Source organism: Megalopta genalis, chromosome 7 (assembly GCF_051020955.1).
Source record: "Megalopta genalis isolate 19385.01 chromosome 7, iyMegGena1_principal, whole genome shotgun sequence".
In the NCBI taxonomy this organism is placed as follows: Eukaryota; Metazoa; Arthropoda; class Insecta; order Hymenoptera; family Halictidae; genus Megalopta; species Megalopta genalis.
The window spans coordinates 15,993,504-16,018,896 of NC_135019.1; the positions used below are offsets into that span (position 1 = coordinate 15,993,504).

The 25,393-nt window shown below is 45.4% G+C and overlaps 1 protein-coding gene across 1 annotated transcript in view; it reads left to right on the top strand.

The window, feature by feature from the left end:
* The window catches only part of LOC117221643 (uncharacterized), a 72,254-nt gene that overhangs the window by 32,194 nt on the left and 14,667 nt on the right, over nucleotides 1-25,393 (top strand). Inside the window, exon 2 of the mRNA XM_033472749.2 lies at nucleotides 22,024-22,699. Coding sequence (XP_033328640.2) covers nucleotides 22,474-22,699 — 226 coding nt within the window. The 5' untranslated portion in view covers nucleotides 22,024-22,473. The remainder of the gene's footprint in view (nucleotides 1-22,023; nucleotides 22,700-25,393) is intronic.

Below are 25,393 nucleotides of genomic sequence, written 5' to 3' on the forward strand. Positions count from 1 at the left end.
AAGTTTCCGATCGTGTGCGCTTATACGAAATTGACAAAGAATATTCGCGATTTAGAGTTATAAAGTGTCTCTTTTATGCGGGCAAGACGCGTAAAAGAGACATTTGTCTCGACGTGACTTGACATAGGTCAAGAACGTACGTGGGATCTAAATAATGTAAATAAGTACAAAGTAATACAATTTTTCATTTACCGTCAAAAAGAAACCACAGGGAAAGCAAAATGTTACGCGGAGAAAAGTTTCCGATTAGCACGAATGTTGGAAAAATCCATGTATGTCTTGAGCGAAGAAAGCAGAGCGACGGCAATGAAATCGTGATTTTTGTATAATTCGAGGATAATAGATTGTCTCGAGATATACAACCCCCGGCGAGAAGTTTCCGATCGTGTGCGCTTATACGAAATTGACAAAGAATATTCGCGATTTAGAGTTATAAAGTGTCTCTTTTATGCGGGCAAGACGCGCGTAAAAGAGACATTTGTCTCGACGTGACTTGACATACGTCACGAACGTATGTGGGATCTAAATAATGTAAGTAAATACAAAGTAACGCAATTTTTCATTTATTGTCAAAAAGAAACCACAGGGAAAGCAAAATGTTACGCGGAGAAAAGTTTCCGATTAGCACGAATGTTGGAAAAATCCATGTATGTCTCGAGCGGAGGAAGCAAGCGTAAACAGAGAGAATTCGTGCCTGTGAAAATGTAAACAAACGCTTTTATCGCCGAGGCACGTGAAATGAAAAACATTTCAGTCGGTGGATAAGTAAGACGGATGCGTGCAATATGCCATCGTGTAGGTTGTATACAAACGATTTAAAGTTAAGCGTAATCGAACTTATGAGGCAAGATAATAATACGATTTGTGTTTAGGATCATTATTGTGGTAAAAGTTGTAGTCATCCAAAGTTCCAAAATTCTCGGCACTAACTTTTCAATGATCTTTAAGTATATTTAGATAAACAAATTTGTCCATAATACCGTCAATTACGTGCAAATTGCCCGCCCCCTTTTGCACTCGCGCATCCCCATATCATTACCGAGCCATCACCAGCTTTCACACTCGCTCGCAAATTCTTTTTATTAAAGGCAGTTCCTGATCTTCTCCACGCCTTTTTCATTCCATCATTGTTAAAAATGTTATACTTACTTTCGTCACTAAATATAGTTTATTTCCCAAAACGACGTGGATTTACCGACATAATATTTTGCAAGTTGCAATCGTTTCTTACGATTAGTTTCACTCACGAATAGCTTATATTATATCTTGCGGTACGTGCATGAAAATTATTTCGATGTAATTTACGACGTATCGAAAGGAATGATTCCTGAGGTCATTTGAAGTACCCTTTTTCTTAGCGAAAATGCAATCCGCGGTTTTGTTAGTAAGTTATTAACACGTTCCGTGCCGAGCTTTTTTTACTCGAATCTTCACACTTTGATATTTTACTAAAACTTGATGTATTACGTGCAATTATTAATTCTCGTACACATAACAACGTAACAAAAACTTATCAACGCCCATTCTTGCGGTGGATATTGATTCTTCGGTTCTAAATTTCTTGTAAACAATTTGTTCAGTTCACTAAGTAAACATGCAAGCGTGTACCATGGATGGTACACGTGGCACGGAACGTGTTAACAAAAAGACAGTGACCAATGAGAAGCGAGCACGGCAGGCGCAAGATGGCACATTGTGTAAAAAGAATACTCCGGAATTTTTCATTCTTTGCTACCGCGAGCCAATAGATTGATACAACTTTTTTGTACGTACGAAGGAACTACTGTCCTCGGTTCTGTCGCAGATTTCGCTCAGGATCCGTCAATCACTGTATTTACAGCAGCTGTTTAACGTTAATCAAAAGGCGTCGTAACAAGTGCAGACAGGACCTAGTGAACATGGTAATTCTGAACTCCGATGGCGTCGACGCGACGCAGTGTCTTTGTCCGATCCCAGTTCAATATTATAATGTTCGCAGTGCTATCAGACACTGGTCCTAGTCCGACTGGAGCCTCTAGACTCCGCAAACAGCTAGGCTAGACGTCGCGGGGCCTGGTGGGTCCCGCGTACACGAGACTACAGTAAATTCTCCCTAATTGACGCTCAGACCGTGCACAAAGATGGACAATTTGAGAAGAGGAGATACGATTATTCGAGCCTCGCGGCTCATTTTTATAGTTAGCGATTGCCGATAATTATAAGAACGAGATGCAAGACTCGAATAGTCGTATCACCTCCATCAAAATTATCTATTCTTGTTTACAAGCCGAGGGAACATTGGGCAGAATTTACTGTACCTTTTCGTTCCAAATGCGAGAAGTGCTCGAATTCAGAAACGCTGCCTGTGCACGAAGATTCGCAGTCCGCCGAGGCTTTGCTAACTGCGCGAAGTAAGTTAACCTTGCGGTTCATTTTTATAGTTGCTGATCGTCAACAATTATAAAAACGAGCCGCGAGGCTCGAACAATCGTGTCTCCTCTTCCCAAATTGTCCATTTTTGTGCAGAATCTGAGCGTCGGTTAGGGAGACATTACTCTACAATAAATTCTCCGTAATCGACACTTAGATTGTACAGAAAATTGGATAACTTGGGAAGAGGAGACGCGATTATTCGCGTCTCGCGACTCGTTTTTACAGTCGTTGATAATCGGCGACTATAAAAACGAGCCGCGAGGCTCGAACAATCGTGTCTCCTCTTCCCAAATTGTTCATTTTCGTGTACAGTAAATTTTTCCTTAATCGACGCTCGGATTATGCACAGATTATGCAGAAAGTTGACAATTTGGGAAGAGGAGGTACCGATTATTCGAGTCTCGCGGCTCGTTTTTATATTTACCGATTGTCAACAACTATAAAAACGTGGCGCAAGGCTCGAATAAATATCTCCTCTTCTCAAATTGTCCGTTTATCCAATTGTCAATCTGAGCGTCAATTAGGGAGAATTTACTGTGCAGTAATGTTTCTCTAATTGACGCTAAGCTTTTACACAAAAATGGATAATTTCGGAAAATGAGATACGAATATACGAACCTCGCGGCTCGTTTTTATATTTGCCGATTGTAAACAACTATAAAAACGTGGCGCAAGGCTCGAACAAGTATCTCCTCTCCTCAAATTGTCCGTTTATCCAATTGTCAATCTGAGCGTCAATTAGGGAGAATTTACTGTGCAGTAATGTTTCTCTAATTGACGCTAAGCTTTTACACAAAAATGGATAATTTCGGAAAATGAGATACGAATATTCGAGCCTCGCGGCTCGTTTTTATATTTGCCGAGTGTCAACAACTATAAAAACGTGGCGCAAGGCTCGAATAAGTATCTCCTCTCCTCAAATTGTCCGTTTATCCAATTGTCAATCTGAGACTGTGCACAAAAATGGATAATTTGAGAAGAGAAGATACGATTACTCGAGCCTCGCGACTCGTTTTTATAGTTACCGATTGTCAACAACTGTAAAAACGAGCCGCGAGGCCCGAATAATCGTATCTCCTCTTTCCAAATTCTCCACTTTTGTGCAGAATCCGAGCGTCAGTTAGGGAGAATTTACGGTATTTATCAATTGTCGAGAGTTTCACTCTCGGATGGACGCGCGCCTAAACGCTCGCGGCGAGCCGAACACCGGGAGATCGGATGCGCATCCGTCCGATAAGACGGAAGTCATTCGAGAGAATTGTTCGACTTTCGCTCGGCGATCGTTTCCCCGAGGAGCCCCGATCCAAATTTACCGTGAGATCGCGCAGCGGGTGCCGGGCGAGTCGCACCTACGCCCAGGGGCACCTGTGCTCATAGAAAGAAACGGGAGGGAAAAGAAAGGAGAAATAGGGTGGCTCGCGCAGGCCCGGAAACGAAGATTCGCCTAACTGCTGTCGACGCGAGGACGGTGCATGCCCACATCTCTCTACCCTCGTACGTGTACGCGTAAACACATAGGCCTAGGAACGGCGGACACAGAGAATGGAGCCGAGCGGACCAAGTGCCCGGGACACGGTCGCGTTTTCAACGCTGCCGATGCAACAATGGAGGACTTCGATCCTCGGATCGAGCCCGACACAATGCCTCGCTGACGTGTTTATATAGCTGCACAGGTCGGAAGATAGAACGCGAGACGCGAGCGAGAGCGAGAGAGAGAGAAAGAGGAGAGAAAAGAGATCGACATGCTCGCCGGGTGAGGTATACACGGGCGACCGTGTAATTTAGTTATAGATCAGTTTGTTACAATTTGGCGTTTCGTTTGTGCGGGCCCTGTAAACGGTGTTTACCCAGGGCCCCGGTTGATCGACGAGGCGAGCGCAGTTTGTTTAGGCCACCCCCCGTACGGAGCGCGCGCGTCCCTTTTACTTTTTCGGGCGCAACCGCATATCCCGCTTTCTTCCCCGTGCGACTCGTCGGCGTCGCAAACCGGCGTTGTTCCAAGTTTCGTCGATGCTGGAAGAAGCTGTCGACACGGCGGAATAATTATTGGCCGTAATGTCCCTTCGAGGGTCGGCGTACTTTCGGCCTCGACGGCCCATTGCTCGGACCCGAGGCTCGCATAATAACGCAGCGGGCCCATTCCGCAAGGGTCGCGCCATTCAAAGCAACCGATACTTAGGGTTTCGTCAACGAGATGCTCCCCGGTTAACCCCTTTATTGTGGGTAATACCGGGAAATACGTTTATACCGACACGGCCTTGCCATTCGAACAATATTTCAGTCGTACAATATCGGTGGCGAATCGCTGCGCGGACCTGGCCGCTCTTGTTAACCCGTGCGAGATCTCGAGTAATGCTTTTGGCTTTGCTAATTAGGCGGGGCGGCGTCGTTTACGGGCGGGCTTCGACGGTCGGGAAATGAGACGGTAAATCCGGAAGACGAATCGCGAGGAAGCGAGGAAGCGGGAGGAAGCAGGGAAAGAAGAGGAGGAAAGAACGGACAACGAACGAAGAGAAAGAAAGAAAGACGGCGCGTATCTCCTTGGTGACTGCGCGCAAGAGAGAACTCAGTTTAACGCGGGCTTTAACCAATTCAATTCATAGGCTCGGGTTAAGCCAGGATTTGTGGCTTAGCACTGATGGTGTTTGCTACCACCACGAGAGATTTAACTGTTTCTGCGGCAGACCGTCCTCGGACCGCCGGCCCGTCCAGGTAGAGGTATGTGTGTTATACGTACGCACGGCCTACACCGAACCATCGGTTTTCCACTGCGAATGCAACAAACTGCAACCTGTTTCCCTTGGTTAATCGTTGCCCGCCGGTAACCGAGGTTATTTTCGAGCACGGCTGCGCTCGCTCGCTCGCTCGCTCGCGGCGGACCCTCTTTCTATCTTCTCCTCTCCTCTGTTCCTCTGTCTGCGATTTCGCACCGTGCACGGTGAAAAATTAGAAATTTTCGGTTCCCGGTGTGAACCGTGCTCGTACGATACGTTTTCTCTCTCTCTCTCTCTCTCTCTCTCTCTCTCTCTCTCTCTTTCTGATCGATCCCCGCACACCGGCGGGGCCGTTTACGACTGCGAGCGGGGCGGACTCGGGATCCATGCGGACCCGAATTTCTGAATTTCATTGCTCGCTGTTCGAGTGTACAGTAAACTCTCTTTCTCTCTTCCATTGTCCTCCGGCTTGTAAACAGAAGTGTACAATTAGGAAAGGGAAGACAGGGTTATTCGAGCCCCGCGGCTCGGTTTTATAGTCGCCGATTGTCAACAGCTATAAAAACGCGCTGCGAGGATCGAATGATCGTATTCCCTTTTACCGAATTGTCCACTTTCGTTTACAAGCCGAGGAACGATCGAAGAGAATTTATTGCCCGGGGTTTGACCGACGGTTTGCTTGATATTGTGTTTGGAAATTATTTATTACTCTTTATTGAATATGCTAATTGTATGAAATATTATTAAATATATTGTTAAAGATATACTGTTAAATATACTAATTACATACACTAATTATATAAAATATTATTAAATATACTGTTAAAGATATACTGTTAAATATACTATATTAAAAAAAAAAAAATACTAATTATATACACTAATTATATGGAATATTATTAAATATACTATTAAAGATATACCTTTAAATACACTATATTAAATATACTAATTACATACACTAATTATATAAAATATTATTAAATATACTATTAAAGATATACCTTTAAATACACTATATTAAATATATTAATTACATACACTAATTATATAAAATATTATTAAATATACTATTAAAGATATACTGTTATATATACTATATTAAATATAGTATTTTTGTTATTGCTTGTGTATTGTTATATTTATACATGTATGTGACAGTCTTTGCATTTCTGCGTATATTTACAACCCCTGACAAAGAGTTTCCGATCATATACACATACAAAATTGACAAAGAATATTCGCGTTTTAGAGTTATAAAATGTTTTTCTTTTTTATGTGAGTAAGAGAGAGAGAGACATATGGAGAACGTAAATAAAGCAAATAAATATAAAATAACGCAATTTTTCATTTAGTATCGAAAAGAAATCACAGAGAAAGCAAAATGTTACGCGGAAAAGGATTTCCGATTGGTACAAATGTTGAAAAAAAGTTTCCGATCATAGTTCAAATAACTCGCTCCATGAATGTCTCAAGCGGAGGAAGCAAGCGTAAACAAAGAATTCGTGCCTGTGAAAATGTAAAGAAACGCTTTTACCGCCGAGAGACACGTGAAATGAAAAACATTTCAGTCGGTGGATAAGTAAGACGGATGCGTGCAATATGCCATCGTGTAGGTTGTATACAAACGATTTATAGTTAAGCGTAATCGAACTTTTGAGGCAAGATAATAATACGATTTGTGTTTAGGATCATTATTGTGGTAAAAGTTGTAGTCATCCAAAGTTACAAAATTCTCGGCACTAACTTTTCAATTATCTTTAAATATATTTAGATAAATAAATTTGTCCATAATACCGTCAATTACGTGCAAATTGCCCGCCCCCTTTTGCACTCGCGCATCCCCATATCATTACCGAACCATCACCAGCTTTCATTGTATACAAACGATTTATAGTTAAGAGTAATCGAACTTTTGAAGCAAGATAACAATCAAAGAGAAGTCGTAGAAATTATAGGATGTAGTCGAAGTACGATAAGTGACATCGAAAAGTAGTGTAAAGTAGTAACCTCGTGCAACAAGTAGAAAAGGCGAAAAATATGAGGCGAGCAACAAGAAAACAAATAAATGATCGGTGGATGCAGGAATTGCAATTATTTTTCGTCGGCAATAAATTAATTTTTTTTCGCATTATTTGTCATTAAGAAATAACGCCGATAGGGAGGACGATACGCCACAAAACAATACAATATAGAATATTTCTCACGTATCTAATCAGTATTTGCATAATTATGTATATCAATGCAGCTTTTTAATCAATCATTATGACACTTGTGATGAATAGATTACTTTAGTATATTAGATATACGCTATAAAATCATTATTTATACGTACAACAATGTAGTTTCCTTACACGGTCACAGCGATAACGCGATAAAGTGCAATAAATACTAGATAAATAAATGTAATCGAAATTACACATCGCGCGTTTGATTTCATTTTAATCAGAACTAATTCAAACTGTATCATGCTTGGTCTCGTTTGAATTGAAAAGCTGTCGGCAATATGTTAGCAAAAAAGTTAATTTTAAAATGTAAAAATTGAAAAAACGAGTTACGGCATTGTATTGCGAGTTGTCTTCCGGCAATTTGCGTCAAAGAAACCGCTCGTCGCGTGCCGCATCACACGCTCGACCGACTGCGCCGGAACCTTTTAGCATCGACTTAGCAATAAATCACGCGACCGTAGCAATGCACAGGTACAAACCCCAGCATTCAGAAATTTGGCAAATCCCAGTGAAACTGCTATTGTGTTCTACGTGTGCACGGCGACTGCCGTTTGACGAAGGCTGTGTTCGATAATGAGTAATAAATCAATCGCGGCGCTAATTGTAACTAGATTTTGCGGTATTCTTACGGGAAAACATTGTGTGTGGGGACGACATTATCCCCGGATCCTCCGGACGAGGGTTCATACGACACCGAGGTTGCACGAAGGTCGAGAGAACAGCAGGAGGCGTTTTAGGGGCGTGGTGCTTTAATCGTTAAACCGAACCCGCCAGCTCGGAAAGGTGGCTTTCCTTCGCGACGGAATGAATGCTGCTGTTCTATAATTCGATAATTAGCTGCCCGTTATCCGATCCTCCTCCCGCCGACCCCTAATCAATGGAATATTAATTAAGTGCGCGATTTTGCACACCGCTCCGCGTCTCGTTGCTCCGCGAATCGTGGCGAACACTCGCGTCTCGAACGCGTGAGAAACGATCGCTATACAGGGTGTCCGAAAAATGTCTCGCAACCCGGAAATGGGGGGTTCCTCAGGACATTTGAAGCAACTTTTTCCTTGGCGAAAATGCAATCCGCGGCTTCGTTTACGAGTTATCGACGAAAAACAGTGACCAATCAGAGGCGAGATCGGTTGGCACGTGACGGCCGAGCCAATGAGTGGAACTTGGGTGGGGCTCGCCTTTTATTGGTCAGCGTTAACAAAGCAGCGGATTGCATTTTCGCTAAGGAAAAGCAGCAACCCCCCACTTCCGGATTGCAGGACATTTTTGGGACACCCTGTACAGTCCGTGGCAACCGCGACGTTTTGTCTCGCGTCGTTTCCGCGACGTTTCCGCGTCGCCAATAAAACGACTCTCCAATTAACGTTTCGCGAACCGTTCGCCTTTCACTCGCGACTCGCCTGACCCCGGTGTGTACGAGATCAATTGGTTCCTCGCGTTTCCACGCCGCTATTAATAAACGTTGTCGTAGATACGTGCACTCGCGCGCAAGAAGCACCGCCAATTACAGTAATGTCTCTCTGATTGACGCCGAGATTGTCCAGAGAAATGGACAATTTGGGAAGAGGAGATACGATTGCGGTTCGTTTCTATAGTTACCGATTGTCAGCGACTATAAAAACGTGGCGCAAGGCTCGAATAAATATCTCCTCTTCTCAAATTGTCCGTTTATCAAATTGTCAATCTGAGCGTCGATTGGGGAGAATTCACTGTACAGTAATGTCTCTCTAATTGACGCTCAGGTTGTCCACAAAAATGGACAATTTGGGAAGAGGAGATACGATTGCGGTTCGTTTCTATAGTTACCGATTGTCAGCGACTATAAAAACGTGGCGCAAGGCTCGAATAAATATCTCCTCTTCTCAAATTGTCCGTTTATCAAATTGTCAATCTGAGCGTCGATTGGGGAGAATTTACTGTACAGTAATGTCTCTCTAATTGACGCTCAGGTTGTCCACAAAAATGGACAATTTGGGAAGAGGAGATACGATTGCGGTTCGTTTCTATAGTTACCGATTGTCAACAACTATAGAAACGTGGGGCAAGGCTCGAATAAATATCTTCTTTTCTCAAATTGTCAATCTGAGCGTCGATTGGGGAGAATTCACTGTACAGTAATGTCTCTCTAATTGACGCTCAGGTTGTCCACAAAAATGGACAATTTGGGAAGAGGAGATACGATTGCGGTTCGTTTCTATAGTTACCGATTGTCAACAACTATAGAAACGTGGCGCAAGGCTCGAATAAATATCTCCTCTTCTCAAATTGTCCGTTTATCAAATTGTCAATCTGAGCGTCGATTGGGGAGAATTCACTGTACAGTAATGTCTCTCTAATTGACGCTCAGGTTGTCCACAAAAATGGACAATTTGGGAAGAGGAGATACGATTGCGGTTCGTTTCTATAGTTATCGATTGTCAGCGACTATAAAAACGTGGCGCAAGGCTCGAATAAATATCTCCTCTTCTCAAATTGTCCGTTTATCAAATTGTCAATCTGAGCGTCGATTGGGGAGAATTTACTGTACAGTAATGTCTCTCTGATTGACGCCGAGATTGTCCAGAAAGATGGACAATTTGGGAAGAGGAGACACGATTATTCGAGTCTTGCGGTCCGTTTTTATAGTCAAGGTTCTGTCGAAGTTGTGTCAAGGTTTTGCAAGGCTCGAATAATCGTATCCCCTTTTCCCAAATTGTCCATTTTTATGGACAATCTGAGCGTCGGTAAGGGAGACATTACTGTATTTCTGACCCGTGTGCCTACGGCCCGTTTCGAGTTGACCATAAAAACCGTTCGGTTCTTCGCGCGCGCCTTCTTTTTTCCTTTTTTTTTTTATCATCCCCTGTCCGCTAATTCCTATCGAAGCCATTCAATCCCGATGACGTCTTTTGTCCGTCGGAATTCCGTCGTAAACGTTCTCTTCCGAGGCACCTTCTCTTTTTCTCAAAGCCAAGCGGAGAGCCGTGCGAAACGATTTTGCTAATAACATGAACGCGAACCGATCGAAACAACCTCGATTCTTTGTAAGAACAACAAAAATCTTCTATCGCACAACGTGTGCTTCAATCGAAATACCTATTCTATTATTTCCTCTGGAAGTGTCTTTATCGTTAGACTAACGTTTTAAGAGGAAAAAATACGAGAAACTGCATTATGTTTAGCACAAACGGTAGATTTTGCGTGAAGATATTCAACCAGATTTTCCGTTGGAAGGATTTGTTTCGTTTCGATTTTAGGAAATTATTGCTCCGAGCGTGCCACACTCATTTCCGATTACTATAAATAATCCGATTTCAGACTATGTGCTGCCATAATTTCGTGAAACATAATCATACGACGACAAACATTTGGACTCATATTAAAGCTCCAAGCATCTAATTCTCCTGTACCTTCTATTCCCTGTAACATGTTCTCGTATAACGTAGAAGGTGGAAAACAAGGGATGTGCTATTTTTTGGATGTTTTTAGAGACATTTTAATTGGTAGGATTTTCGAGTGTCTTCAGTTTTTCGAAAAAGTTACTTCAAATTATCTGAGAAATCACTCCCTTCCGAGTGTTAACATAATTATAAGACACCCTGGACAATAATGACAAGACTGAATTTTCTTCACCTTCGTATCATTTCTATTCTTATACACGCACGAATGGAGGAGATTATCTGAACAATTCGTCGTAGAAGCATTTTAAAAATATCAGCAAGCGTAAAAGAAAAAATCGGAAACCAGTCGTTTCGAATGGTCTGTTAGTTTTAACGTTAAATGATGTATTTTATACAAATGTCGTATTTAAAGAGAACACGAAGAAAATCGAACGTATACGGAATAATTACAGCAGTATGCACGTTCTCCAAAGTGATTGCAACAGTTAACTGGTTAAAGATAGATGTCGAAACGATGCCCAGTTTACGTCGTAAAACGTCCAGGTCTAAAATCGGCGCAATATGGACGCATTTAAAACGTCGTGTGCTATCTAGGATATACTACGGAAAGCGATATAATTCAGGCGAAGGAAGGGTCGAGATAAATCGATCACTCCAGTTAATCCTTGCGTGTGCAACAAAAAGGTCCGCAATATTTGAAGCTTGACATTTTAAGCTGTTTCGTAGAAACTTTTGTCTACGACACGATGATCGACGTAAAACTGTGCGAAAAGTGGCGATCCTAAGCGGTTCCGCGACAGCTTGCCAAGAACTGCTAAAAATTACTGAAAAATGTTACTTGAAACGACATCACGAATCATCCCTTTCCGGGTGTTAACATAATTATGAGACATCCTGTATAAAACCTAGAATATTAAATGAAGTGGCAGTAATTTCAGTAATGCGAGCTGCGAATGACGGATCAGTTGAAAACATTATGCCAGGATCGCGTACGCTGGTGACTCGAGACTCGACTGCAGTTACGACTTTTGTAATTGTTAATAAACCTCGTGTACACGACCTAGAAAAATGAATAATTTGCGTTTAAGTTCAGAGCTAGTCTCTTTAAGATGCGCCAAGAGTCAGAATTGAGAATGTCTTTTTATACGAGCACATGATTACAATAAATTCTCCCTAATCGACGCTCAGATTGTACACAAAACTGGACAATTCGGGAAGAAGAGATATGATTGCGGCTCGTTTTTTTAGTTAGCAATTGTCAGAGACTATAAAAACGAGACGCAAGGCTCTAATAATCGTATTTTCTGTGCATAATCTGAGCGTCAATTAGAGAGTCATTACTGTACAGTAAATTCTCCCTAATCGATGCTCAGATTGACAATTGGATAAATGGACAATTTGAAAAGTGGAGATACTTATTCGAGCCTCGCGCCACGTTTCTATAGTTGTTGACAATCGGTAACTATAAAAACGAACCGCAATCGTATCTCCTCTTCCCAAATTGTCCATTTTTGTGTAAAAGCTGAGCGTCAATTAGAGAGACATTACTGTACAGTCAATTCTCCCCAATCGACGCTCAGATTGACAATTTGATAAACGGACAATTTGAGAAGAGGAGATACTTATTCGAGCCTTGCGCCACGTTTTTATAGTCGCTGACAATCGGCAACTGTAAAAACGAGCCGCGAGGCTCGAATAATTGCACAATTTTATGCATCGATTAGGCAGAATTTACTATATTTGTGCAATCCGTGGCGTGGCAAAGCTTCGGACAAGAGTCTCGAGAGTTATAAAACGAGCGTAGGTAGGTTCGTTGTTCGGCTGGTTTCGAATAAAACGACGACAGTTCGAGTATACCGACGATTGTTGAAAATCGAAAAAAATTCGTGCGCGAAGACCTTCTGCAGCCACCGTGTATTTGAGAAATGTCCGATGACCGGCTCGCGGTGGTGGTAGCGGAACGCATCGGAGAAAAATATCCCTCTCCCCCTGATATTCCCGCCGGGAGTCCCCCGATGGGACTCGATCGAGAAAAGGCACACGCGGTCAGAAAGAGAATCGGTCTCTCGGTATAGAAAGGGCGGCCGAACCGGCTCGGCGCGGCTCGGCTCGGCTCGGCAGCGAGCCTGGCAGAGCATCGCTTCGGATCGGATCGGATCGTCGGGCCGTCCGTGTGCCCTGGCACTCCGGTAAATATGTGGCCGACACGGCACACATGTATCCGCACATAGCAGCCCAGTTGGGCCTCTAATGATGATCTACGGTTAGCTACCGCGCACAGCTTCTATAAACCTCCTAATTTCTCCTCTATAAATTCATCGGGGAAGGCCGGGAGAAACGGGGCCCGTCCACCCGTGGCTTTCACGTGGTTTTTACTCTTCCGCAGGGTTCCCGCGAGTCCACAACCGATCGTTACCCATCCCTCTTTCTTCCAAGCCGTCGTAAAACGCGCGAACGTTCTCGCAGAAGCCGCGATACACGCGATACGCGATCATGCTCGCGATTTACCCGCACCGGGCCGAAGCCAACCCGCGTCTATTCCCGCGGATCATTTATTATTTACTGCCGCTTATATCGCGAAGACACTTGCCGCTACGAGGCGAGGTGTTAAAATGGGACGAGGGTGGAAACAGTGGAAGAGGGGGGAAACGGGTGGTGGTCGCGTAGCCACCGCGAGCCTACGCGGACAAAAGTGAGACCTCGAAAGAACGCCGGTTCACGGTATTACGGGATGATAAAAGAAGCGGGAACAGAGTCCCCGCGTTTCTTTTCGTACGTTTTTTTCGTTCCGCTCGCCTCGTCCCGGACCACTGAAAAAACATAACCCCGGCCGCATCGAACCGGGGCCCGTTGTTTTATTTTCTCGCGTTCGGAGTTCTGGGCGGAGAGTAGGTATACCTAGATACTTTATTCTTCTCCTCCTGACAGAAGTAATGAACTCGATGCAGCGGCGGATCGACGTATACACACATATACAGGGTGCGTCGCGGACACGCGGGACCCGGTCCACGGGCGATCTTTTATTTATTCGGGCTATTATTTATCGAGCGCCTTCCACGAAGGTAAGCAGTCGCGGATTATCGGGACACCGGGAACGGCCTGTAATTTTGACATAACGTTCGCCGGAGGGACGCGCGTTGCTGCCGCGGGCTTTTTTCTTCATTGTTTTTGCGCGCGTCCGTTCTGGTACACCCTGTATATACGGATATTTTTCGGATTCGGAATCGAACCGCGTCGTCAGGATGCCAACGTCGATGAGATCCGCGGTCGTTCCTGTAAACCGGTTGCGCGGACACCGCTTGGAATCTCGAGTGAAAGTAATGAAGTCGGGACGAAGCGCGTAATACGCGAGCACGCGTGCTCCGTGGCCGCCGCCCGTTTAGAAGCGTACGAATTATTTTCGGTGAACAACTATAACGTGAAAGCCGCTAATGAATATCTCAATCCGCGGCCCCGCGATCGTGGGCCTTGGTTAACAGCGAGTTTATCGCGCATCAATTTTGATTCCCCACGCCCTGGACGTCGAACCGCGGGGCTCGAAACGTTCCAACAAACCGGCCACGAGAACTAAATCCACGGCGAACGAGTGCGTTCCGTCGAATGAGAAAAAAGAAACTAAAAACAAAAGAGAAAGAAAAAAAAATAGAAAGAAGAAGAAGAAGCAAAAAGAACGAAAGGGAAACGAGAGGAACGAATCGCCCGTGGATTAGAGAAACGCTCTCGGCCTCGATGATCGTCTCGCGGGGTAAAGCCCCGGGAGTCGTTCAGGGGGTGGTTTAGGGGAGTCTTAGAATTTCGGTGGCTGTCCGGTTAAACGGCCACCGTTGTTTCGGCCAGCGAAGATTCGCGGCAGCTACCCCGCAAACATTCGAAAAACCGTCGACACCGGTGCGATGGTAAAACATCGAATGGGTAACCCGGCTGCCCATTAAGCTGTTATGGCTCTCCTACCGTAATCATCGCGGTTGTAAAAAGTCCGAGAACGAGGTAGCGTAGTCGATTGCGAGGAATACCTCAATGGCACCACCGCAATATAAAGCTCGTTTATGGCGCCCGCAGGACAAGGTGTGATTGCTCGAGACAAAGTTGACGATGCTTTTTTTATCTTTAACGGCACCGGATGCGTTTCGCACCCTTTTCCGTTCTTTCCCTTCTCTTTTTTTTCCTTGTTTCTTCTCGACGGAACACCGGGAGTAGGCGTCGCGTCGCGCCGAAATTAACGACCGAAGAGAGAGAGAGTGTCTCGCGGTACCGCGAAATGACGCGATCGTCGTCGCGGGGCTAAAATATTAATAGGGGAAACGTTGAGCGAGGTATACGCGGTCCTTTCTGGTCCAGGAGGGATCGAAGGGCGAATGGGGAAGCTGGAGGAGGGAAAACATCGGGGCGGAGCCTGAAGCCCGTACACGGGAGGAGGAATAAAACGCGCAAACTCGATACACGCCTCTCTCTCTTTCTCTCTCTCTCTCTCTCTCTCTCGCTCTCTTTCTCCGACGTTCCTCTCGCCTTGCACTCCGCGTGCAATGCCACCCCGTCCGGTTTTCCTCTTTTCACCTTTATATAGATTTTTTTACCTAACCTAAACCCCCTAACCCTTCTTCGTCCCCTGCGTTCTCCGAGGCTTGCGCAAACTTCTCCAAGCTGCTCGTCCTTCTCCCGCGCGTCCGCTCTCGCATCTTCTGTCCCGGCCGCTATCATATTTTCTCGCCCGATAGCGCGCGGCTACGCACATACACGCGTATTCTCCCGTGTCACCCCGCGGAAAAGTCGATCTCGGAGATCGAGACGCGTACACGCAGACGTTGCGCCGAGATTAACCCCTTAACTTGTACGCCCGAGTTAATTCGAGCGCGCGGAACAGGCCGAACTGTGCACACTCGAGGTAATTCGAGCGGCGTTGTACTTAATGCTGCTATAATTTTTCACACTCGAATATAATCGAGAATTGAAAATAACAATGTGAAAGCAAAGAAACAAAAATCGTTTTATTGATATTTATCATTTACATGGGATTGTAAGCTATAACACTTATTTATTCAAGAATAAAATATAGCCTTCTTCCGTGGAACAAAAGCGCACAGTATATCAAAATTCTCCACCAAAAGAAAAGTTGAATCAGGGGCGGTAAATTGATATTTTTTGGCCGGTTTTTTTTCAAAAAAACTGTGCGTTAAGGGGTTAATCGGAGAAACGATTGGCTTCGATCGGCTTCGGCCGTGTATCGTCGTCGCGCCGTTGGATCCACGCCAAGAGAGATGCGTTTAGAGTCGTTAGCTTGTCGCGCAGTGTCGCAGTTCGTTCGAAGAACGTACACGTAGCTTCGTGCCTGGAATTGTTTTGCAATGCGATCGATGGCGCAGGACTTTCAAGTCGAGGACAATGGACGCATCCGTTTTATTGCACGGACTATCCCATCGAGTCATTAAAAAACCATTACATTGTACAATAAACTGATCCAATTAGCCGGGTCCAGTCCGGGCTACATACAATATATCCTTATGATTGTATTCTATTAAATAACAATATGCTGCTACTTTATATTATTTCGTATTGTTTGCGACGAACGCATCGTGCGCCGACACGATGATGTTTCAAGAACTGATAAAACGTCAGGCACTAATTACCTCGGGGCAGTCGATTTTATGTTCCTCGTGCGGTCGGCAAATTTACGACCACATTTTACCGAACAACGGGAAATCGTTTGACGAAGGTACGATTTCCCCAATCAGAATTCTAACGGGGTTGAAGGTGGCGGAGGTGAGGATGCGCAGGTACGTCAAGGCATTAAGAGGTACACGAACTTTCGAGGACCGGTCACCGACACTTCTCGATGTTTACCGCGTTTATGTTAATGCCGGGTAGGGTGTCAACAGCAATTCATGGCTGAATGGTCGAGCGTTTGAGGGTTTTCCCCAAAGCGTAATTGTACTTTTGGGCCAGTGGCAAGCATGGGGGCCGGGTGCGAATGACAGCGGCGCGCCGTGCCATGCCGTGCTCTCACGTCGCCCGCGCAAAGAACAAAGGACGTCGAAGAAAAGGGTCTTCGCAAAGTGTTATGAGTGCATGATCGAGGCATCGTGCGCCTGTTTCCGGGTGCGCCCAGGTAAAGAGAAAACTGTTACTCGGGGTTGCCGAGGTGCATGGGTAGCCGGGACACGTAACGGACACTTACCGCAGCGCATCTTGACGATTTTATTGAGCTACGTGCGCTTTCCCTCGGAACCCATGGAACGAGAATCATTGTTTTACCAATGGGCAGTCGTAAAAACCATCTGCTCGGTCCCGTACGAACACCGTATCCCTCTGCCCGCTCTCTCCGCCGCAGTTTTCGCATACCACCGACTCGATTTCATTTCGTTCGCATAGCCGCGACAAAAATAACGTATCGCTTTTTGTCCCCGATAAGCCACTACTTAAACGGCCGTGGAGCTATCAGAGGAATTATCGCGAGATGTCGCCTCGATTTGCAAGATACGTGTGCACAAGTACACGTAGTACGCGGATCGGGACATGTGCGATGGCCGTGCAACTCGTTGCACGAGAGTTCACTATCTCTCACTCAATTTGAGCCTCATCCGCCGTAAGCGGATCGACCAGGCTGGCCTTTTAACGTCGGATAGTCTCGCCTCTCCTGGCTGTAGAGCATAGACGCCTATAACAAACATTATCCGCCATAATGCCCTCGTGTAAACATACCTAGCAACGCGCCTCGTCCTTCTCTCCTCTCCTCGTTTCGTCTTTTTCCAGCCAATTCGTTTCTCCCCCCGTCCCTCTCTCTCTCTCTCTCTCTCGCTCGCTTTTTCTTTCTCTCGTCTCTCCCTATCTGGTGCGGTCCATCGACCGGATAAAAACTTGAAAGTTTATTTAGCTGTTTAACGTCTACCGGCGAGTTAAGTTTTTCGGATAAGCCACCTTTTCAGCTTGGCGACCGCTTCCCTCTGCTCTCTTCCGGTTTAGCACGCGACTGTAATTCGGTACACGTAATCGGCACCTTGTAAATAACCTTGGGGTATCCAAGACCTCGCGCGAATTGGAAAGTCTCGGCGATAGACGAAGATGAAATCATGGATGGCAGGAGCAATACGGTTGCAAGTACTTCGGGCACACGGCCCCGAGACTTCCCCAGTACTGGAAAGCTACGACTGTGCTGGCCCGCTCTGAAATCCCCACCCCCGTTTTTGGAAGATACCGAGGTAATCGGCACCTTGTAAATAACCTTGACATAGCCGATAGCAGCGTTCCCGATATTTAACCCTTTGCACTCCGCTGTCCCCTCTCGTGGGACATCGTAATTCTAGCATATCACTCGGATGTCCCCTCTCGTGGGACATTAAAGTTTATTAGTGATTACGGGGAATTGAGTCATTTCAGCGCAACTTTTTCAGACACGCATGTTTCCCTGAAGTTTTCTCTTGAAATGGCACAAGAAATCAAATCAAGATATAGTAAAATCACTAAGATATATACAAGAAATGTCAGCGGGTTTTGACGAGAACGTGAGAGGCGTGCCCACGACGGTCCGAGCACTTCAAAGGCGCCATTTGAAAAGAGCGATTAGGCAAGTTTGTAGAAGAAAGATCGGTATGCGAACATAGCACGCGCTGTATAGTGAGATTTATAATCATAAAATCTGGAGGAAAAGATTTTCAAAGCTGAACTCGGTCTGGTTCGAAGCGTCGAGCGGTATAGATAGATCTAACGAGTGAGAAAATCGGAAAAGTGATTCTTCTCTTGGTAAATAAATTGTTTGGCAAAAGTTTTTTTGGTAAATATCATCTTGTGAGTTAGTAATAACAATTAGACATTTTCAACCTATGTATTTATTCATATTTTTTATTAGAACAATGGCAAAACGTTCAAACACGAATGAGTCTCGTGACACAAGTAGTAGCGAAGATGAGCTCCAGATAGACGTTTATACAGATAGCGATTACAACAACAAAACAAAAGTATAAAACAAACAATAACAAAATTATAAAAAATAAAATATTGATTTTTTTCAAATTTCTCGATTTCAGCCAAATTCATATAAGTCCAATATCATTATAATATGTTAGTTAGTTCCAAAACCATACTAAATAATACGAGGGTCTGTAAATGCCCGTTTCTGCCGAAAAGTGGCGCCGAGTAGCTGCTAGCCAACGTTCAGAATGGTGCGGGAGTGCTAATGGTTAAGAGATACCAAACTGGGTATCCAAGACCTCGCGCGAATTGGAAAGTCGCTAGTTCGGCGATAGACGAAGATGAAATCATGGATGGCCGGAGCAATACGGTTGCAAGTATTTCGGGCCCTCGGCCCCGAGACTTCCCCAGTCCTGGAAAGGTACGACTACCCCCACCTCTCGCTGGCCCACTCTGAAATCCCCACCCCCGTTTTTGGAAGGTACCGAGGTAGGTAGGGCCTGGAAAACTACTTAGGGATGGACGCCGGTGGTGGAACGCAGTTTGACCGCAACCCTCAACCAGGGATGAGGCAGTAGTTTCATTAGTGAGTCGTTAGTTAGTGCGTACGTATCGCGCAGTGGACTTCCGCAGTGTCTGACAGTAGGTTTCCTTTGGAACTCCGAAACTTCGGAGTTCCAAAGTATCTCGTAGCTGTTTCTTGCTTGTTACGATACGTTTGAATTATCATGTGTAGTTGCCAGTAGTGACTATCTTTCTGGATATACAAATGTCAAGACGTGTCGATTACCCCGATGGGTCCGGGGGTGGTGGATATCCCAATGGGTCCTCGGGCGGTGGATATCCCGATGGGTCCACGGGCGGTGGATATCCCGATGGGTCCTCGGGTGGTGGATATTCCGATGGGTCCAGGGGTGTTGGATATTCCGATGGGGCCAGGGGTCCTGGATATCCTGATGAGTCCGGGGAAGTTAGATATCCCAATGGGACCACGAGTGTCGGATACTCCGAGGCATCCGGCAGTAGTCGTGTAAGTAACTTAATTGATTCGCTGTTGATCTTCCAGTCCGGTGTTCTTTAACTCGTTAAGCTCTGCCCGAGCACCCTGGCGCTGTCACTGGACCTTTCGTTCGGGTGGCATCGGCCCTCTTCGACTGACAGTCCATGTTCGATCCCGGCCACTGACAGCGAACCTGTCATCGGCGCATGGGACCGGCGGTGTCAAGGTTAAAAGATAACGCCGACTTGCCGTCTCGACGGAAAGCCCGGCAAAATCGGCTCCGCGATTAACGTGTTAGGAAATGTAAATTCATCGGCGAGAAAGGAATTTTCGTAATTGGTTTACGAGAAAGGGGTAGACGGTCGGGCGAAGTAGTACAGTAAATTCACCCTAGAGGGCGCGCAGCTCGGTATCGAGAACGGTAATCGCCGGACACTCTGACACGATTCTTCGAGCCTCGAGGTTCATTTGTATAGAAACTCGGGACAGTCGGCGAAATTCTAGGATAAACACGATGACTTAAGCTTTTTGTTTCTAATTTTTTGCCGAGATTCGAAGTCGGGGATCCTAATCTTAGGCTTAAGCCTAACCGAGCTCGGTTAACCAAGGCTGATTACGGTAACCCACAGTAACCCGTGACAGAACGGTTCCCAAACTGTCCAGAGAGCCGGTTAACGATCAACCAGCTGATCTCGCCTCTCATTGGTCACCGTTTTTCGTCGATAACTCGCCGACAAAGCCGCGGATTGCATTTTCGCCGAGGAAAAAGTTACTTCGAATGACCTCGGAAACTCCCAATTTCCGGATTGCGAGACATTTCTGGGACACCCTGTGTTTACCAATCTAATAACCGGCTCTTGAAATCTTCCTGTAGTAACCGGGTTACGGAGCGGGTTAGGCGCAGGTTGGGATCCTGGCATTAACCCGTCATAAGAGTGGGTTAACCGAGTTGTGTCAAGGTTATAATTCGTGTAACCGGGTTACGCGGGTTACTCTGCGAAATTGGGAGCAGAACCGGGTTCGGGTTCGAAGGCAATTCGGAGGCCACGTGCCACGTTTCGACGGAGATTGGTCAGTTTGCCAGTAGCTCGGCGATTTTTCTTACCTGACTTACAGTCGAACAGACCATTTTCTTTTGTCTTCTGGGAATTCGTGTCGCGTGCCGCATCGCACGTTTCACCGACTCCGTCGAACCTTAGCTTACACAGGCGTAGGACTGACGCAGGGAAATTCACAGCGACCCGATGTTTGGCATTTCCGGGGGAAGCTATCGTAGTTCGCAACAATAACGATAGCATCTTTTGCCGTGGACTTTCATTGTGACAGTTTTCCTGGCGTTCCTGTCGTTTGTGCCGACGAAATGCGTTACCCTTCTCACGTTCTCGCACCTTGTACATACTTCGGGTTTCCACACACAGGCGGGAGATATACAGTAAATTCTCCCTAATTGACGCTGAACTTAGAAATAAAAATGGAGAATTTGGGGACAGGGGATACGAATATGCGAGCCTTGCGGCTCGTTTTTTTAGTTAGCAATTGTGAGAGACTATAAAAACGAGACGCAAGGCTCTAATAATCGTATTTTCTGTGCATAATCTGAGCGTCAATTAGAGAGTCATTACTGTACAGTAAATTCTCCCTAATCGACGCTCAGATTGACAATTGGATAAATGGACAATTTGAAAAGTGGAGATACTTATTCGAGCCTCGCGCCACGTTTCTATAGTTGTTGACAATCGGTAACTATAAAAACGAACCGCAATCGTATCTCGTCTTCCCAAATTGTCCATTTTTGTGTAAAAGCTGAGCGTCAATTAGAGAGACATTACTGTACAGTAAATTCTCCCCAATCGACGCTCAGATTGACAATTTGATAAACGGACAATTTGAGAAGAAGAGATATTTATTCGAGCCTTGCCCCACGTTTCTATAGTTATTGACAATCGGTAACTATAAAAACGAACCGCAATCGTATCTCCTCTTCCCAAATTGTCCATTTTTGTGTAAAAGCTGAGCGTCAATTAGAGAGACATTACTGTACAGTCAATTCTCCCCAATCGACGCTCAGATTGACAATTTGATAAACGGACAATTTGAGAAGAGGAGATACTTATTCGAGCCTTGCGCCACGTTTTTATAGTCGCTGACAATCGGTAACTGTAAAAACGATCCACAAGGCTCGAATAATCGTACCTCCTCTTCCCAAATTATCCATTTTTGTGTAAAATCTGAGCGTCAATTAGGGAGAATTTACTCTATTCCATCGGAGTGAGTCGCCGCCCTCGTTATCGCGAAAACGAAACATTCGGCAACGTTCACCGCGAGAAAGAAACGTCCGAGGTGGAGCGAACAGGTGATCGAATGAATTGTTTTGGTTATTGTTACAGGTGGAGGAGTACGGAGCTTACGGCTACGCTCGAAACGGAAACGCGTCTGTGCAGGAAGTACAAGCAGTACCAACCTTATCACCGACACCGTCGACATCGGGGGTACCGTCAGCCCAACCAGTACAATCAATACAACTAGCACAATCGATACAATCAGAACAATCGGTACAATCGGTACAATCGATACAACCGGTACAATCAGTACAATCATTACCACCAATACCGACACCGCCGGCACTATCGCCGCTACCAGTGGTATCGGGAATACGGCCAATACCGAGAATACCGGGAGTACCGGCGTCGAGATTATTCGCGAGTAACGCCAGGGCGTACCCTCAAACGAGCCAAAACAGCCAGTGGGCTGTACCGGGGGGAAGCGGAAGTCGAGCGATAAGGCCGGGTATTCCGAAAGTAGCGGTGGCGGGTGAGCTGGCTTGCCTCGCGGGTTACATGGCGGGGTACTTGAAGGCGGCGGGTACCTCTTGCGGCCCGTCCGGCAGTCCTCAGTACCACCCTCACAGCCATCCATCAATGGGGGTTGGGACTCATCCGCATCCGCACTCGCACCCGATTCCAGGCCCATCTCATCATGGACTGCATCCGCCGTTCGCTCTTGCAGCACATGGACATCCGCATCCCCATCCGCTCGAGCATGGGCTCGCGGCTTTCCCGCAAGGTGCGTCTTCTATTCTTAATTATATTCTAACTATTCTAACCAGCTCGTTTAACCGTTCGAGTCCCAAGCTGCGCGATCGCGCTGTTCAGATCTTGCGTCGCGATCACACTTTAGTGACGCGCGTACATCGCGTAGCTGCTTTTTTTCTTTCTTTTTCTTTTTGTATTGTTTGTCAATCTTGACGAGCGCTGTCGCGCCGCTTAGTTTTCTTCGCAATCAATTAAGACAAGCGCTATCACGCTGTTCGGCATTTTTCGACCGTGTTTTCTGAACAATCCCTGGGACTCAAACGGTTAATCCTTTGACTGCGGAACGCTCCGAGGACGAGCGATCGTCTTGGGACATGAGTACCTAATTTTCCGCGTAATATTTTTCGAGAAGCCGATCTTCGGCCGGTGATTTAACACCTTGCCGCACTATGTCGGAATGAAATTCTGGCCCCTTCTCGTCAATGATTAACCTTTTAGGCACGACGCGCCACTATAGTGGCTTCCGCGGATGTCATCTCTCTGAACGACGCACCACTATAGTGGCTTACTCTAATAGCTCACTCGGTCATCGTTTGAATCAAATAATCGTCTTCATATGCATTGCTTCACACTTCTTTTGTCTTCACATCGATTTACAATATACAGACTTATCTTAACAATATAACTGTTAGCAATATACAGACTTATCTTAACAATATAACTGTTAGCAATATACAGACTTATCTTAACAATATAACTGTTAGCAATATACAGACTTATCTTAACAATATAACTGTTAGCAATATACAGACTTATCTTAACAATATAACTGTTAGCAATATACAAACTTATCTTAACAATATAACTGTTAGCAATATAACTATATCTTAACAATATACAGACCGAATATACGGACACTCTGTACAGTACATATTAGACTCTGCCGTCCAGAGAAATAGCCTCGCGCAGAATTCAGCCGTACCTAAAAGGTTAAACATCCAAGTGAATGTAGTCACGAAATAAGCGTAGTTCGTTCTAAGAAATGATTACAACCGAAAAACATCCAATCGCTGTAACAGTAAAGAAAATGGAACGTCATGGGGTCAATAATATAATAATTTGCGGGTCTTTAAGGAAAATAGAAATTGCCTTCAGCGATTGCAAAACATGAGAGCAAAACACAATTTTGGCTCTCGTTTAATAACTTTTATAAGTTCGAAGTGATACAAAAGTATTCGTAGACCTTCCTAGCCTCTTCGCAGTTCTACATTTCAGCTACTCATTTTTGTCATAAATGCATAAAGCTCGCGAACTAGTAATAACAATAGCTGTAATCGGCATTTACTGACTCGTTTTATTGAACGGACTGTACATGTATCGAAGTTTAGAGGATCTATTTTTGCTACACGTCGTTCATTTTCTTGTAACATGCTTTTGCACGATGTAGAACGGTGCTCGGAATGCTTCGGAACATTGAGCTCCGCCCCCTGACTACCGCCGCAGCGTCTCGCTCCCTGCTTCCATCGGGTGTGAGGCAACGATGGTGGCAACGCGGGGAGCGAGACGCTGCGGCGGTAGTCAGGAGGCGGAGTCCAATGTTGCGTTGCGAAGCATTCCGCGCGCTGACGTAGAAGATAGGAGATTTGAAAATGTTGCAAATACATCTGCAAAAATACGGTAAATTAAGTGTACAGTAAATTAACCCTTTGCACTCCGAGGCACCATGAGAATTGTTACACCACGTTTCAAGATAATTTTTCTAATAACAAAGCTTACGTATAAAGAATTGTTAAGAGTCTAACTGTTGTACGAGTCACAAAACTCGATTTCATACGCATAAAACGCACTTCGTCATTAAAATGGAAACACCATAAGTCGAGAGAAGGTTAATTTAAATTTACAGTTAATATGGTTTCGAGTGCAAAGGGTTAAGCAATTTAATTCTTGGAGAAGATAAATCGAAATGGAACATTTTCATATCGGCCGTGCAAACTAGAAACTTACAATCCTCCACGTACCGTGGCAATCGAACCAGTTAAGCGTTCCACGAATCGCGTAAAAAACTCTGCGGGGTTGCCGTGGATAACGCTTGCGAGGGGTGCCGCACTTTCGAGCAGGTACACGTATCGCTGAAGTATCGTGAGGTGGCGGTACCTGTACAGTCCGCGGTTATTCTTCCAAGAGCCTAAACTATTTTCTTTCCCTGTCGGCCGAAGTCTCTGCGGCCCCCCGACTTCTCCGACGAGAAGCCTGAACTTTTGTCACGCTCGCAATTACATTTTCTAAGTTTCGACGAGCCGAGGGATCCGAACGTAACGAGATTTCGAAACTTCTGTCTCGTCGGATTAAAAATTAGCCACGACGTTCGCATCGTTTCGGGCCGGGGCGCGTCGCGCTTTAAATGGCCCGATGAATCGCGCGAGCTGTCCGTAACGCGTGTTTCTTTGAAATTTAAGTGGATAGATTACGGACGAGGGATTAATAAGGCCGACGCGGGACGCTCGATTGATTTATTCATCGTCCGCGCGAACATTTCGCGCCGTTCGTTCCCCTGCAGCTTTCGTACTCATCGTGCTCCGGGCGAATGACGAATGTTCCTCGGGATTCGCGAATCTCGTTCTCGTCGCGCGCGTAACCCACGTACGCGTTATCTCGCAGTAAAAGTATTCGCTCTCTCTCCGCCGTGGTAGCTATTATTGATTGTCATGCAAATCGATGCATCGAC